This window comes from Ostrinia furnacalis, unplaced genomic scaffold (genome assembly GCF_004193835.3).
Source record: "Ostrinia furnacalis isolate ACB-3 unplaced genomic scaffold, ASM419383v2 OfSCF6932, whole genome shotgun sequence".
Taxonomy (NCBI): Eukaryota; Metazoa; Arthropoda; class Insecta; order Lepidoptera; family Crambidae; genus Ostrinia; species Ostrinia furnacalis.
In genome coordinates, this window is record NW_021137171.1 from 1,157,784 (window position 1) to 1,171,807 (window position 14,024).

At 38.2% G+C, this 14,024-nt stretch overlaps 2 protein-coding genes and 1 non-coding gene across 3 annotated transcripts; all 3 read left to right on the forward strand.

The window, feature by feature from the left end:
* The first annotated feature begins 225 nt into the window (after nt 1–225).
* Nucleotides 226–1,268, forward strand: LOC114362954 (uncharacterized). Its single transcript, XM_028318543.1, has one exon. It carries the CDS (start codon nt 306–308, stop codon nt 849–851), a length of 546 nt encoding a protein of 181 aa, XP_028174344.1. The 5' UTR covers nt 226–305; the 3' UTR covers nt 852–1,268.
* A 1,949-nt stretch (nt 1,269–3,217) lies between these two features.
* TRNAG-GCC (transfer RNA glycine (anticodon GCC)) lies at nt 3,218–3,288 on the forward strand. The gene has a single exon. It is a non-coding gene; the product is annotated as a tRNA-Gly (tRNA).
* A 2,109-nt stretch (nt 3,289–5,397) lies between these two features.
* On the forward strand, nt 5,398–10,170 carry LOC114362955 (uncharacterized). The gene is made up of 4 exons (XM_028318544.1): nt 5,398–5,624; nt 8,784–9,020; nt 9,318–9,499; nt 9,873–10,170. The coding sequence occupies exons 1-4, from the start codon at nt 5,519–5,521 to the stop codon at nt 9,972–9,974; spliced, it is 627 nt and encodes a 208-aa protein (XP_028174345.1). The 5' UTR covers nt 5,398–5,518; the 3' UTR covers nt 9,975–10,170.
* Nucleotides 10,171–14,024: the final 3,854 nt, after the last annotated feature.

Consider the following 14,024-nt stretch of genomic DNA (forward strand, 5'->3'; position numbering starts at 1 on the left):
GGTGCAACTCAAGCCAAGGGGTTAAGGCCCAGAACAGACAGTGAAACGCAACTGCAACGAAACTGCAACTACTAGTTACTTTTGAGTTGCATCTAAGTTTATGCCTTCGCGTCCGTTGAGAGATCACACATGACGCGACTAGTTTGAAACTTTCAGTTGCGTCGCGTCATGTGTGGTCTCTCAACGGACGCTATGGCAGAAACTTAGATGCAACTCAAAAGTAACTAGCAGTTGCAGTTTCGTTGCAGTTGCGTTTCACCGTCTGTTCTGGGCCTCTAGTGAATGTGTAGTATTTATCTGATAATATGTATTACTTTTATTCATGCAAACTACTTCTAGCTATGGATTATGATGGAGAATCTAATTCAAGGCGAGGTTTTGAACAAGAAATTCGTCTATTATACAACGAGAGGACCACAAAACCAGAATGGACACGCAAGAGAATTAGTAAAGTCATAAGCCACATTGAGGAGTACGAAGCGTCACCTCGACTAAACGTCAGGGGAAACAACGAGTATAACAACCAATACTTTTACGCAAACCATTATGAAGTTATGCAGGTATCAGGACAAAAGTATTTAGTTTTCAAACGAAAATCCACTGGTGATCCTATTATAAAAATTCTACCCTCCGAAGAATATTATGATGCTCTGTTAGAGATTCACAAAAGAACAGCGCATGGTGGTCGCGACAAAATGTTACATATTTTGAAGAGGAACTGTCAGTATTTTATACCTAAGCCGGTGGTTGTCATTTTCGTTAAACAATGTGTAAAGTGTCAAAATAGGCGTTTTGGAAGATCAAAGAGTCGCATTCCAGCTGGGTGCGCAGTTAACTCGATCGAGTTTTAGTTTCGAACTCATTTAATAACAACCGAGGGCAAGTAGATTTAATAAAAGACCTGAAATCAGTACCAACTTTATTACAAATACTATTAATCTTAATTACTTTAATACATTATTACTGCTAATAAGTACTGGTAAAGGTCGCGGGAAGAGCCTGGATGCGGGCAGCGCAGGACCGTTCATTGTGGAAAACCTTGGGGGAGGCCTTTGTCCAACAGTGGACGTCATTTGGCTGAAACGAACGAATAAGTATTGTAAACAATAATTGCAGATCACAAAAATTTGATTTTTGTAATAAAAATAAAAACTTGTTAGCTAGATTGTTTTATTTTATTCTATAGTACCTAGATTATAACTAATAATCAGATTAGTTAGACAATAATATAATCATATTTTTATCATTCAGTGGTCAGTAGTGCACAACAAACTCAGTCACCAGTGTCTGTCTTTCTATCTATGATAATAAATAATAGTAATAATACATTGTTGTTTATTTATCAGACACTTTTCAGATATATTTTCATAGTAATGAGAATTGACATTTTTTTTTGTTTGCTACTCCGAGGGTGTGATCAACTAGGGCTACCCTTGTATTTCTGGCTCATATATTACACATTTGGGTTTCAGAAAAGCCGTGGAAGAAAGGGGCAAAGCTCAAAGTTTCTAACGAAAGGTTGGCTGCCATCCAGTCATCATCATCATTAAATACCTCGCGTACGAAGGTCGGACGCTGCTACGCTTGTGGGAGGGCACGCAACAAAACCACGCGTCGATTATGTACACTCTGCGACAAATTTGTTTGTCCATTTCATTCGAGATATATCTGCATTACTTGTATAATAACCGATGAATAAACTGGTGGAACTGACCATTTTGTAAATAAATAATAGGAAAAACTAAAGATCTCACTCAATCTTAGATTATTTTTGGTCGACATTGTGGTTAGCGACAATACTTTATTAATTTCTCTCTATGCTATTTCTTTTCTCTTTATAACTTCAAGGTTTACAGTTTAAACTTACACTGCTACTGTAGTTATTTTAATTCGTGATGTTTAAAATATTATTAAAATTTCTGTCGACACGTGCTGACTGATAAATAATAAAGATAAATAGTAAAAATAATAAGAACCGTGTTATCCCCAATAGTTGAAAAAGCGCATCTAAATTTTTTTTCGGATATGAGTTTAACTCAAGGACAGCTAAGAAACTCCGTTTTGACTTGGTGTTAAATGCGCCTTTTTAACTAAAGGGGGTAGTGTTTTTTATTTATTGAAAAAATAATCCAAAACACTACGATTTCAGAAAACCCAAAGACTTAAGGGCCTACGCCCACGGCGACTTTTTGTAGCGATGCAGTTGCGCTGCTGTAGCGCGTCAGTAGCGCGTTGGCATCACTTCTGTAGTGCGTTGCAAATGCGACTAACGCGCGTTAGTAGCGATGTTGTCGCGCGTTTACGAAACGACAAAAAGTCCTAAGTTAAAATTTGAATTTACATTTATTTTTTTTCGTTACAGTATACGAGTTGATAACGAAGGTGAACGGCAAGACGGTGATGCTATTCAACGGGTACACCTTTTCCAACAGCTGGAGGTCACGATGCTGGTACTGCTCTAAAAGGAAGTCCCAGAAGTGCCCCGCCAGGATCATGCTGGACGAACACCAGAACATCAGCAAATTCAACCTGAATCATACGCATAACTGACGTTGGTTTAACATTCTTTTGTACCCCAAATGTCAATAATTATGATGATTTTTTAACTAAACAGCGCGTTCACCCGAGGACGATTCATGTTTTTTGACGAATATTCTGTTTTCACGATTTGTATTTTTTTTACGGCGACGATGTTTTATAAATGCCAGTGTTTTTACGCATCAAATCGTATTGTTCGTAAATACAGACACATCTTATCTCACCTATCGTCTTTTAAAAATCACATTTTCTCTCTCTTCTGTCTTTTAAAGATATTTTGACGAATCGTGAAAAAACACGATTCCGAATGCAGTATCAAAGTCCATCCGTCATGACGTATCGTCTTTTTTGACGAATCGTTAATAACGGATCCCGTTCCCGTATGAACGCGCTGTTACAAATTTTACTTGTTAGTTAGTCATAATACTCATAATTAGACAAACATTATTTTGTCTTAATTTACAAACAATCGCAGATAATTGGTTTTTGTGCACACGATACATCATTCGATATTATTATGATCAAATTCTCCGAGTAAAAGTAATATAACGAAATTTCAAACGTGACCTATCACTATCTCGCCGAGGTCAAGCGATGCGCGAGCGCACATCTTTCCGCCTTTCTATTTGCGCACCGATAAGTACTGGACCTGGTGTGTATTTTTATGATTAATGAATAAGCATCGGTGGTTCAGTGGTAGAATGCTCGCCTGCCACGCGGGCGGCCCGGGTTCGATTCCCGGCCGATGCAAATGTTTTTTAGAAAATCAAGTGCTTTTTCGTGATTTTTTCAAAGACATGTGATTCTTTTTTTACCATTAAATAAAAGGCTATTAACTATGTGCAGTTGTCTGTGCAGATATGAATTAAAATGTCATACAAGAATATTAGTATTATTTTTGCCGGGAACGTCAGCATTATTAACGAATACGGAATAAAATTATAACATTGTTTTGTAAATTGAATCGAACCTGGGATCAATTAAAATAATTAAGTTCAATTACCATCGAATTACTATGGAAGCAGCTGAGCATACTCTAAAAGTATGTCAATATTTGTTAGTTAATGCTTTTTACTAGGTATATTGTTCACTTTAGGTAGTTTAAATAGTAAAATGTATTATTTTAAAGAATTCTGAGTTATCTTTTACTTCTAAAACAAATCTGTAGAAGTGTATACTTTAGTATTGTTTATGACAAAAAAACAATTTAGGTCAGTTTTTTAGATTATCGTAAGTACCTAGTTGATTTTACGTTTGGTTGAATAACAATTACTTGAAAACAAGTTGAATATTACGTAGTAAGCTGTGTTGTTGAATTCTATATAAAATATTTTTCATTGATGTTTAATCATATTTTTGAAATGGCAATAAAAATGTTTTCAATAAACTTATGTGCATTTATTTGAACCACTCGTATGTATTTTACCCTGAAAATGATTTCATGAAGGCGCCACATTCACATGCACACTTTGCCACAGAAGATCGTTCCTGGTGAACAGATCGTCGGTCCATTGAATAGGCCTCTTACCATGAAGGAATGGAAATTGATGGGGGTATATCCGCTTGTATCCGTATGTGCTTCATAATCATTTCTGGCTGTGTGATTTCAGGACTGGATCAGCAGCGTGAGTGTCAAATAATTCGTTATACCTATATATATATATATCGCTCGCGCGTAATTATATTGCTGTCGCGACTGTGCGACGGGCGCCCGCAGTGAGTGTGCGAGCGCGACAGCAACATAATTACGCGCGAGCGATAAGGATGGGTAGCTTGGGGTCATTGGACAAAATTCTACGTGCTCACGGACCAGGCTTTACCTAAAGTAACCATTAAGTTCGCAACACGTCTTTATTACAGTTCTGTTGTCAACTTTTTGGCCATTTTGAATGTAACGAATTTGACGCTGACTGTACTGTGTGCTTACCATGAGTTTACGTTAGGTGTGCTCGCTAGCGACTGCGTAAAAAAATGATATTAATTAATATGACATATTGTGCAGCGCCCCTAGCGGCTACTTTCAAGAAACAAAAACTTCATAGAGATTTTTGACGTAATCGCTAGCGAGCACACCTAACGTAAACTCATGGTAGGTACACTGCTGGTGATCAAATTTTAAACAAAAGGACAAACATCTCTAACCTGTAAAATTGTTGCAGAAACACGGTATAAAGTGATAGATTCCTCCCGAGGGCAGCTAATCATGGTGAACGGCTACACGTTCTCCAAAGCGAACAGGATTTCCCANAAGCTTACAGAGAACGACTCAAAATGGATAAACATGATGGAACAAAAAATAATTTTATTAAAATAGTATGAATGATTACTTCCTTATTTTATTTCTAACCCCTTAATATTACCCCGTATTTGGGTGCATACTTACAAATATTTCGAATTGAATAAATAAAGAGCATTCAAATATTTCGCCAATGTATAACAAGCCTTATGTTATGGCCTTACTATTTCGTTACTACCGTTTCGTTACGTACATTTTTTTTGAGAAATACTCATGTACACTTTAACGTGACTCACACTGTATATGTATATATCGCTCGCGCGTAATTATATTGCTGTCGCAACTGTGCGACGGGCGCCCGCAGTGAGTGTGCGAGCGCGACAGCAACATAATTACGCGCGAACGATAAGGATGGGTAGCTTGGGGTCATTGGACAAAATTCTACGTGCTCACGGACCAGGCTTTACCTAAAGTAACCATTAAGTTCGCAACACGTCTTTATTACAGTTCTGTTGTCAACTTTTTGGCCATTTTGAATGTCACGAATTTGACGCTGACTGTACTGCCGGTGATCAAATTTTAAACAAAAGGACAAACATATCTAACCTGTAAAATTGTTGCAGAAACACGGTATAAAGTGATAGACTCCTCGCGAGGACAGCTAATCATGGTGAACGGCTACACGTTCTCCAAAGCGAACAGAATTTCCCACACGTGGGCTTGCTCCAGCAAGTCCGGGAGGCAATGCAAGGCTCGGTTGAGGGTGAACAAGTACAACCAACTCCTGGGCATCATGCTGAAGCACACTCACCCACCCCCGCGGTATTATATCGACGCAGATGGGACTTATGTAAAGTTATATACTAAGTAGTATTGTTTATTTACACTTGACTAGAGGCTAAGTTTCTGAATGAAGAGATTTGACTTGTGTATGATATGATCAGCTAACTGCGGACCTCGCTGGAAAGCGACTCACTCTCCCACTTACTCGCACACCGAAGGTCGATGTGACGTCACAGCCGCCAGGTGCATAGTTAACTTTTCACATCAAAATCCTTAAGTTGAAGATGCGCACGCTCAAGCTGGAAATCTCAATTCAAACTGGGCCTTAGTATCTGGTGATAGTTATCAAATTCTATTGGCATAATTGCCTACTTATGGCTTGGATCTATCTCTCGCCTTTGCCTTGATGGAGACTTGGCCTTAGCAGTATTCTGCTGACCTCTAAAGATAAGTATTCGTTGTATTGAAAATGTAAGATGTTGATCTTGATCTAGTCATACTTTAAGTGAATCTGCTCATCATGCAAGCACATGGTCATGGATATCGCCTGATTTAAGAGATTTTTATGCCAAAAAAGTGCGTCATAATATGATGTACGAATAATACATATAATTAGTTTATTCAATATAATTTATAAACAAAAGTAAAATATTTAAACAATGTTAAAATAACTTCTGTAAACAGATTTGTTCTAGTCTCCCTCCTATGGTCAAAGTATTCAGAAAAAAACAAATTTATTACCTATTTATGTTAACACACTGATTATAATATTATAATTGTTATTATAGTCATATAATCATAGATATAAAAAGTGTCCAGAAAGTAGGAATTTATCAGGAGAACTTAATCACTCNCAAGCACATGGTCATGGATATCGCCTGATTTAAGAGATTTTTTTGCCAAAAAAGTGCGTCATAATATGATGTACGAATAATACATATAATTAGTTTATTCAATATAATTTATAAACAAAAGTAAAATATTTAAACAATGTTAAAATAACTTCTGTAAACAGATTTGTTCAGGGTGTCCCGTCGTTGTATGGGGAAAAATTATTTTTGAGCTACGGTTACGCAAGAGGTATCAAAAGTTGCGTTTTGACATATAGATTACGATTAGCATAAAATTTAATTAGATATCTGTCATCTTGAGGCCTCTACCTTTCCTTAAAAAAAATTAAAATTGCTATTTTAGGGGTTCCTAACAAAAACTATAAATAATACAAAAATAGCGTTTTTATGAAATTTGAGGGTACACAATGAGTCACAGCAAGGTTTAAAATAGTTTAAAAACCAATAAATCCATAAATACTTGAAAAACAGAATTGGCATTTTGACCAGAATTAGGCATTTACGCGCGCGATTTTAATGTATTCCTAATTAATCCATGGGTCAGCCAAGATATCGATTTAATTTGAGGATACTCAATTCCCTTCTCACAGCAGGTTAATAATTTTATTACGCTATTGTAAAACAATGATTGGCATCTCTAAGTCGAAGCTAACAAAAATGGCAGTCAATTTTAGAAAATCAACCATAACTTGAAAACCATTTGTCCGATTTCATTACTTTTTTATTTAAATCAAAGCCTTACGTGTGCGCTTGATATTTTGTAGNATGTGACGTCACAGCCGCCAGGTGCATAGTTAACTTTTCACATCAAAATCCTTAAGTTGAAGATGCGCACGCTCAAGCTGGAAATCTCAATTCAAACTGGGCCTTAGTATCTGGTGATAGTTATCAAATTCTATTGGCATAATTGCCTACTTATGGCTTGGATCTATCTCTCGCCTTTGCCTTGATGGAGACTTGGCCTTAGCAGTATTCTGCTGACCTCTAAAGATAAGTATTCGTTGTATTGAAAATGTAAGATGTTGATCTTGATCTAGTCATACTTTAAGTGAATCTGCTCATCATGCAAGCACATGGTCATGGATATCGCCTGATTTAAGAGATTTTTATGCCAAAAAAGTGCGTCATAATATGATGTACGAATAATACATATAATTAGTTTATTCAATATAATTTATAAACAAAAGTAAAATATTTAAACAATGTTAAAATAACTTCTGTAAACAGATTTGTTCTAGTCTCCCTCCTATGGTCAAAGTATTCAGAAAAAAACAAATTTATTACCTATTTATGTTAACACACTGATTATAATATTATAATTGTTATTATAGTCATATAATCATAGATATAAAAAGTGTCCAGAAAGTAGGAATTTATCAGGAGAACTTAATCACTCCATACATATTTATGCATATGTACTTATCTGTTTGTGTAATTAAAGGATATATTTATTGATGTTACCTATATTAATACAGATTATGGAATAATTGGAGATTTAAAAGCGCACGGTTATGACTTCTATAGTTTGGTCTGCGAGCACGTAGAATTTTGTCCAATGACCCCAAGCTACCCATCCTTATCGCTCGCGCGTAATTATGTTGCTGTCGCGCTCGCACACTCACTGCGGCCGCCCGTCGCACAGTCGCGCAGCAATATATGTAATTACGCGCGAGCGATAAGGATGGGTAGCTAGGGGTCATTGGACAAAATTCTACGTGCTCACAGACCGGGCTTTAGTAAAAGAAAATTCAGCGAGCACAGCCCGGAACTTAAGCAGTTGTGATAAGTTCGATTTCGCAACAAAAATGTTTAGTTTGATGTCATAACATGCCTTATAAATGTTATCAGCAAACTTATCTCGACTAATAAATATAAAGTTAGTTTGTTTTATTTTACCTTTTCCCAGTATCCAACATCTATTTTTCGGTATGGTGTCTCCCAGGTATATTTTGAGAAAAGTCACGAGTGCAAAATTTTTTAGCATTGTGTAGTTTATTCCACTGTTATATGGTATAAATTCTAAAAGCTACTTGTAAGAGTAGGCGCACACCGTTGATTTTTCGTCGGCCGATAGTTTAGTCGGGCAGTTGATCAGTATGGGCATGTATGGGAGTGCGCACACTACGCCGATTCGATTTGGCCGATTCTTCATACAATTTAAAATCGGGCACAACTATCGGCCAACTACAAATCAACGGTGTGCGCCTACTCTAACTGCACATTACTAATTTGTTGAAGTCCAAATCAACGACCTCTATATGAACTGCTCAGCAAAGTTTAAGTGTGTTCTTAGTCTTTTGGTTCTGGTAGTAAAACTGCTAAAAATTTTAGTTAGGTCATCTCTAAATAGATAATAACATGCCTTATTCTTGCAGACATCGAGTGTAAACTGATAAAGACCGGCCGGGGTATCCTGGCGATGGTGCAAGACTACACGTTCATCAGGATCAACCGGCGTTCCAACATCTGGACCTGCTCCAACCGGCAGAGCACCCAGTGCCGAGCCAAGATCAGGGTTCACGATGAGACGGAATCGCTCCTGGAATACCACCCGGACCATAACCACCCGCCGCCCAAGTACCACATCAATAAGCAGGGACTTTATTGCAAAGGTGAGAGGGATTGTTAAATTTTTTGGTAGCCTATCCTCACAATTATGTGTGGAAATCGTTTACTAGAAGAACTCGTTTTGTTGCGGGTCCAGACTTAATTAGTTTAATTTTTGACCGTGATAAACTTGGCCCCCACTGGTTGGGTTTTTATTGGTGGTCAAACTAATCCTGGCTACACAGGAGTTTCAGCGGTGGAAACGAGAGGTGGGAATAGTCCCGTAAAAGAACTTTTAATAATGGCCAATTTGCTTTGAAAATTGGAACTGTTCCAAACTAACCACACGTATGTCTTTCCAGCATGGATTCCAGAAAAAAATCTTGGCACTGACGACGACCCTTATTTCGTAATGAGGCCCAAAGGCATGGCGTTATTATGGGGCGAGCACAGATACTTCAAGCAGAAGGAGTGTAAGGACTCCACGATATGGAGGTGTTCTGAGTACGGCAAGATGGGGTGCCTTGGCAGTGCCACCGTTAAAGTGAGTTTGTTTGGTCTTTCATGGCTTTATTATGGCAGTATGGTATAGAGAGCATATCAAGATAAAGGTTCTTGTGTTTTATGAAGTAATAGGTGGTATTTTACACACACAACACAATCAATCACTTAGTACAAAGCAGTAAAAAATTCTTCCTGGTTCGATTTTTATATACATTTTTGCAATTTGTAAGGAGTACCGTCTTTATGAAAATGTCCACCGTAGTCACCAAAATTTTATTATAGTGTGTACCAGGATATACTGAAACCTATACTAATCTATAGTACCTACTTACGTACTACCAATCTGCCTTTAAAAATTCAACTCCTGGTATTCTTCTACCTCCAAATAATGTAAGATTGATATCTTTTCACAGGATGGGTGCGTGATAAGATGTAAAAGTCATTCGTGTTCAGAAACGTCTTTCCCGAATATGGACCTGAAGGATGAAGAAGAGAACCCTGAAGCCGAAACTTAGATTAGCTATTTAGCAGTAGAAGTCTTAATTTCACAGGTCATTAATGTGGGAAACGGGATTATTCCCGTCTCTATTTCCCACCACTGCCATTCCTGTGTAGCTTGTACATTGTACTGCGCCATCTAAAACACAAAAAAATCATCAGGTCACTTATGCCCGTTTTCACCATCAATCCCTAATTTTTAAGTGACCCCCTATGGTATGGTAACACATAACAGGAATTTTGTTTTAATAGAGGTCACTTAAAAATTAGGGATTGATGGTGAAAACGGGTATTAATCAATAATGTGTTACTTATTCGACTGGCTTCTCGAAATAGCTCCTTTCATTGGATCAATTGAGTATGTATAATGTAAATGTTTTGATAATTAACTACTATCCCAAGCGGTATAAATAAATGAATACTAAAGTAATAGTGTAAGAATTTTAAACTGTGTCGTGTTTAAAATCAATATATCAGATAGATCTTAATAGAATAGACTTGCATGTAGTTCTCTCTAACATAAAATATATCATAGTCATAGATATAGAATAAGTATCAATATGGATTTGATTAGAAACTTTAATCAATGGAAATGTAATCTCAATGTACGCTTTTACTTTTTTGTATTTTTTCTAATGTATTTTAATTATATTATACAATATTATACTATCTCATAGTCATGCTTTTTATAATTAAAATTATTTAACTCCAAGGTGCATATTCATTGAAAGTTAGCTATCAAAAACGGGAAAAACTACCTTTATGGCGGTTATCACACTGCGCCGCGCTCTGCTGCGGAGCGCGGGGCGACAGATTTAATCATTGTATGCAAGTACCTCAGTTTGTATGGAAAACACGCGCGGCACTTCACACTGACAACGCGTCCGCGCGCGTGATTTTTTATATGAAATCACGCGCTCCACGGCGGAGCGCGGCGCAGTGTGATAACCGCCTATGTGTACCAAGTCGCACAGTAGTTTTTATTATACTAAAACATTATTTTTTCATCTCATTTCAGGTAAAACGAAATTGTCGGAGAAGGAGAAATCGAGACGCTATAGAGAAAAACTCAAAGCAGACCCAGAAAAAATGGCTGAACGAAAAAGAAAAAATAGAGAAAGTTATCATAAACATAAAAAGTTGATTTCAAGCATGCCGCCAGAGGAACAACACAACATCAGAACCTTATGGAAATCGCGTAAACGGGAACAAAGAAAACCGGTTGAAAATACTTAGTTCGTACTAACGATTTTATCTGCTCTGTCTATCTATATCTATCAATACTAATCTATAAATATTATCTATACTTCTATAGTCTGGTCTGTGAGCACGTAGAATTTTGTCCAATGACCCCAAGCTACCCATCCTTATCGCTCGCGCGTAATTATGTTGCTATCGCGCTCGCACACTCACTGCGGGTGCCAGTCGCACAGTCGCGACAGCAATATAATTACGCGTGAGCGATAAGCTAGCTAAGGGTCATTGGACAAAATTCTACGTTTTCACAGACCGGGCTTTATACTAATATTATAAATGCGAAAGTAACTCTGTCTGTCTGTCTGTCTGTCTTGCTTTCACGCCTAAACCACTGAACTGTTCTTGATGAAATTTTTATAGAGATAGTTTGAGTCCCCGGAAAGTTCATAGGATAGTTTTTAACGCGGCTTTTGAAACAGGGACGCGCGCGATAAAGTTTTTCTGTGAACGACAAAATTCAACGCCGCGGGTGGAAAGCTAGTCTATAATATGTATGTTTAAAAGTAATTAAAGTATGTTTATATGTCTAGTACCCATAGTACACGCTTTGCTTAGTTTGGGAGTAGAGGCGCAGTGTGAAATGTCCAAAGATATTTAATTATTTATTTAATATGTGATGTTAACCGATAGTAAATAAGCAAATACCTCTTTACAGTAACAATGTAGCATATTATACCTACTTAATAACATTATGTTTCGAATGTACAGATTTTATAATAATAACACCTACCACCAATTCGAATATATTTTTTCAATATATTTTTTCAATATTCTATTCGTTTAAAAATATCAATTAAATGTCAGTCGCTAAGTTTTTTAAGTAAAAGTAAAATTAGTCTATTCAATATTCTATTTCTTAAGTATTTATAATACTATATGCTGTGTGCATTTATAGGAATATAATATAAATGTGAAACCTAATTATTTATTTATTATTAATCTTATTGTTGTGGGACGTCCACCCACAAGGTGGACCGACGACCTGATAAAGGTAGCAGGAAGGCGCTGGATGCAGTCACCAACCAACCGTGCGATGTGGAAGTCATTGGGGGAGTCCTATGCTCAGCAGTGGACGTCCTGTAGCTGAAATGATGATGATGAATCTTATGTTATGCTCGTAATAGGCTAGATGACAAAATTTAAATTATTTGTCCGTCAGACAGATAGTTAGAAAATATTAGACTCATATTTTTTTATTTTCTTTCATAATTAAATAATATAGTTCCAAAATACTGGACTGTCCTATCGATGACATTGACAGTGGGGCGCCACCGTCAATACCGGATCGCTGGTTCCGATTTTTGTCATGTTGGAAACCATATAGTTGAACGATGGTAGCGCCCCCCTGTCATTGAGTTTGGTGGGACAGTTCAGCGTGGGTCATCTATAACAGTGCTACATCGAGTTGAAATGGCGCGTTACGTCACGCTTGAGTTTGAATTTGAATTTGAAATCTTTTTTATTATCTGTCTGACGGACTAAATATAATTTTGATTTTACCCCTAAGGTTGTATCTCTACATAATTACACAAATATTTCAGGATCTGATTACACGTACGAGTACATAGGCTTACCCAGAGGGCAGCTCGTAATGTTTGACAACTATACTTACTCCAAATCGAACAGGAATAGTAGAACGTGGCAGTGTTCATCCAGGTACAAGACCAAGTGTGAAGCGAGGATCAATATCGACAAAGACGGGAATCTCACCCCCCTCAATTTGGACCACAATCATAGAGCACCGAGATATCACATCACTAATAGTGGAAAATATATCAAAATTTAAGTAAATGTTTGAGTTACTATTTATCAGGAATGCAGGATTTCATTTCACCCAATTTATGTTGTATCGAGTTAACTGTGAAGAAAAATAAGGAGACACGTGAAGAATTATTGTAATTATTTTTTGCCGTCTATCGCCAAATCTTTGTCAAAACTTAAAATAAAACTTAGGCTGGGTTGCTCCACCTTATTTTGACTTTAACAAACGTCAAAAACCTTACACTGAGTTGCACCACTCAACTTTGACCGTAACCGTGCTTTTTGTATAAAGTTGACAGATTTTTTATGTTTGTTATAGTTAAAGTTGTGACGCGCCCCGCGACGCATCGACAGCCCTAGCACCGAGCGCAGAGATTTTGACAACCCTACGGCTGCGCGGCCGCACGCCGCACGGACCGAGCTAATATAAGAGACGGCGGCGACCGCGGGCGCCTAGCTCCCCTCGATTGGGCCCACTAGAGTGAGCCCGCCGTAGGCTGGCTGGACTTTGGTCCAACACCGCGGTGGGCAACCCTCTAGTTGGGTTCGCCACTGATCGGGCGCCTTATGCGCTCGATACGGCCCGATCGCGAACGTCGGTCTGCGACCGACGATCGCCAAACGGCTAGAGTACCTTCTGTACTCGCCACTCTGCCCGGTGAAGCTGGAAAAGCTCCTCAAGCTACCAGCGCGCGTCCAAAAAAAAAAAAAAAGGGCGCCTAGCATTCGCTCGGGAGCCATTGCAACAACCAGACGTTCGCGCGCGCGTCTATTGTTCCCTCGGTTGCAATGCACAGAGTCCCTAGCGAATTGCTACCCACACTGTTCCCACTAACTTGACTCGATACCTCGTTTACCTCCGCGGAGCCATAAAGCTTCGTGTTGCTGTTGNTAGCATTCGCTCGGGAGCCATTGCAACAACCAGACGTTCGCGCGCGCGTCTATTGTTCCCTCGGTTGCAATGCACAGAGTCCCTAGCGAATTGCTACCCACACTGTTCCCACTAACTTGACTCGATACCTCGTTTACCTCCGCGGAGCCATAAAGCT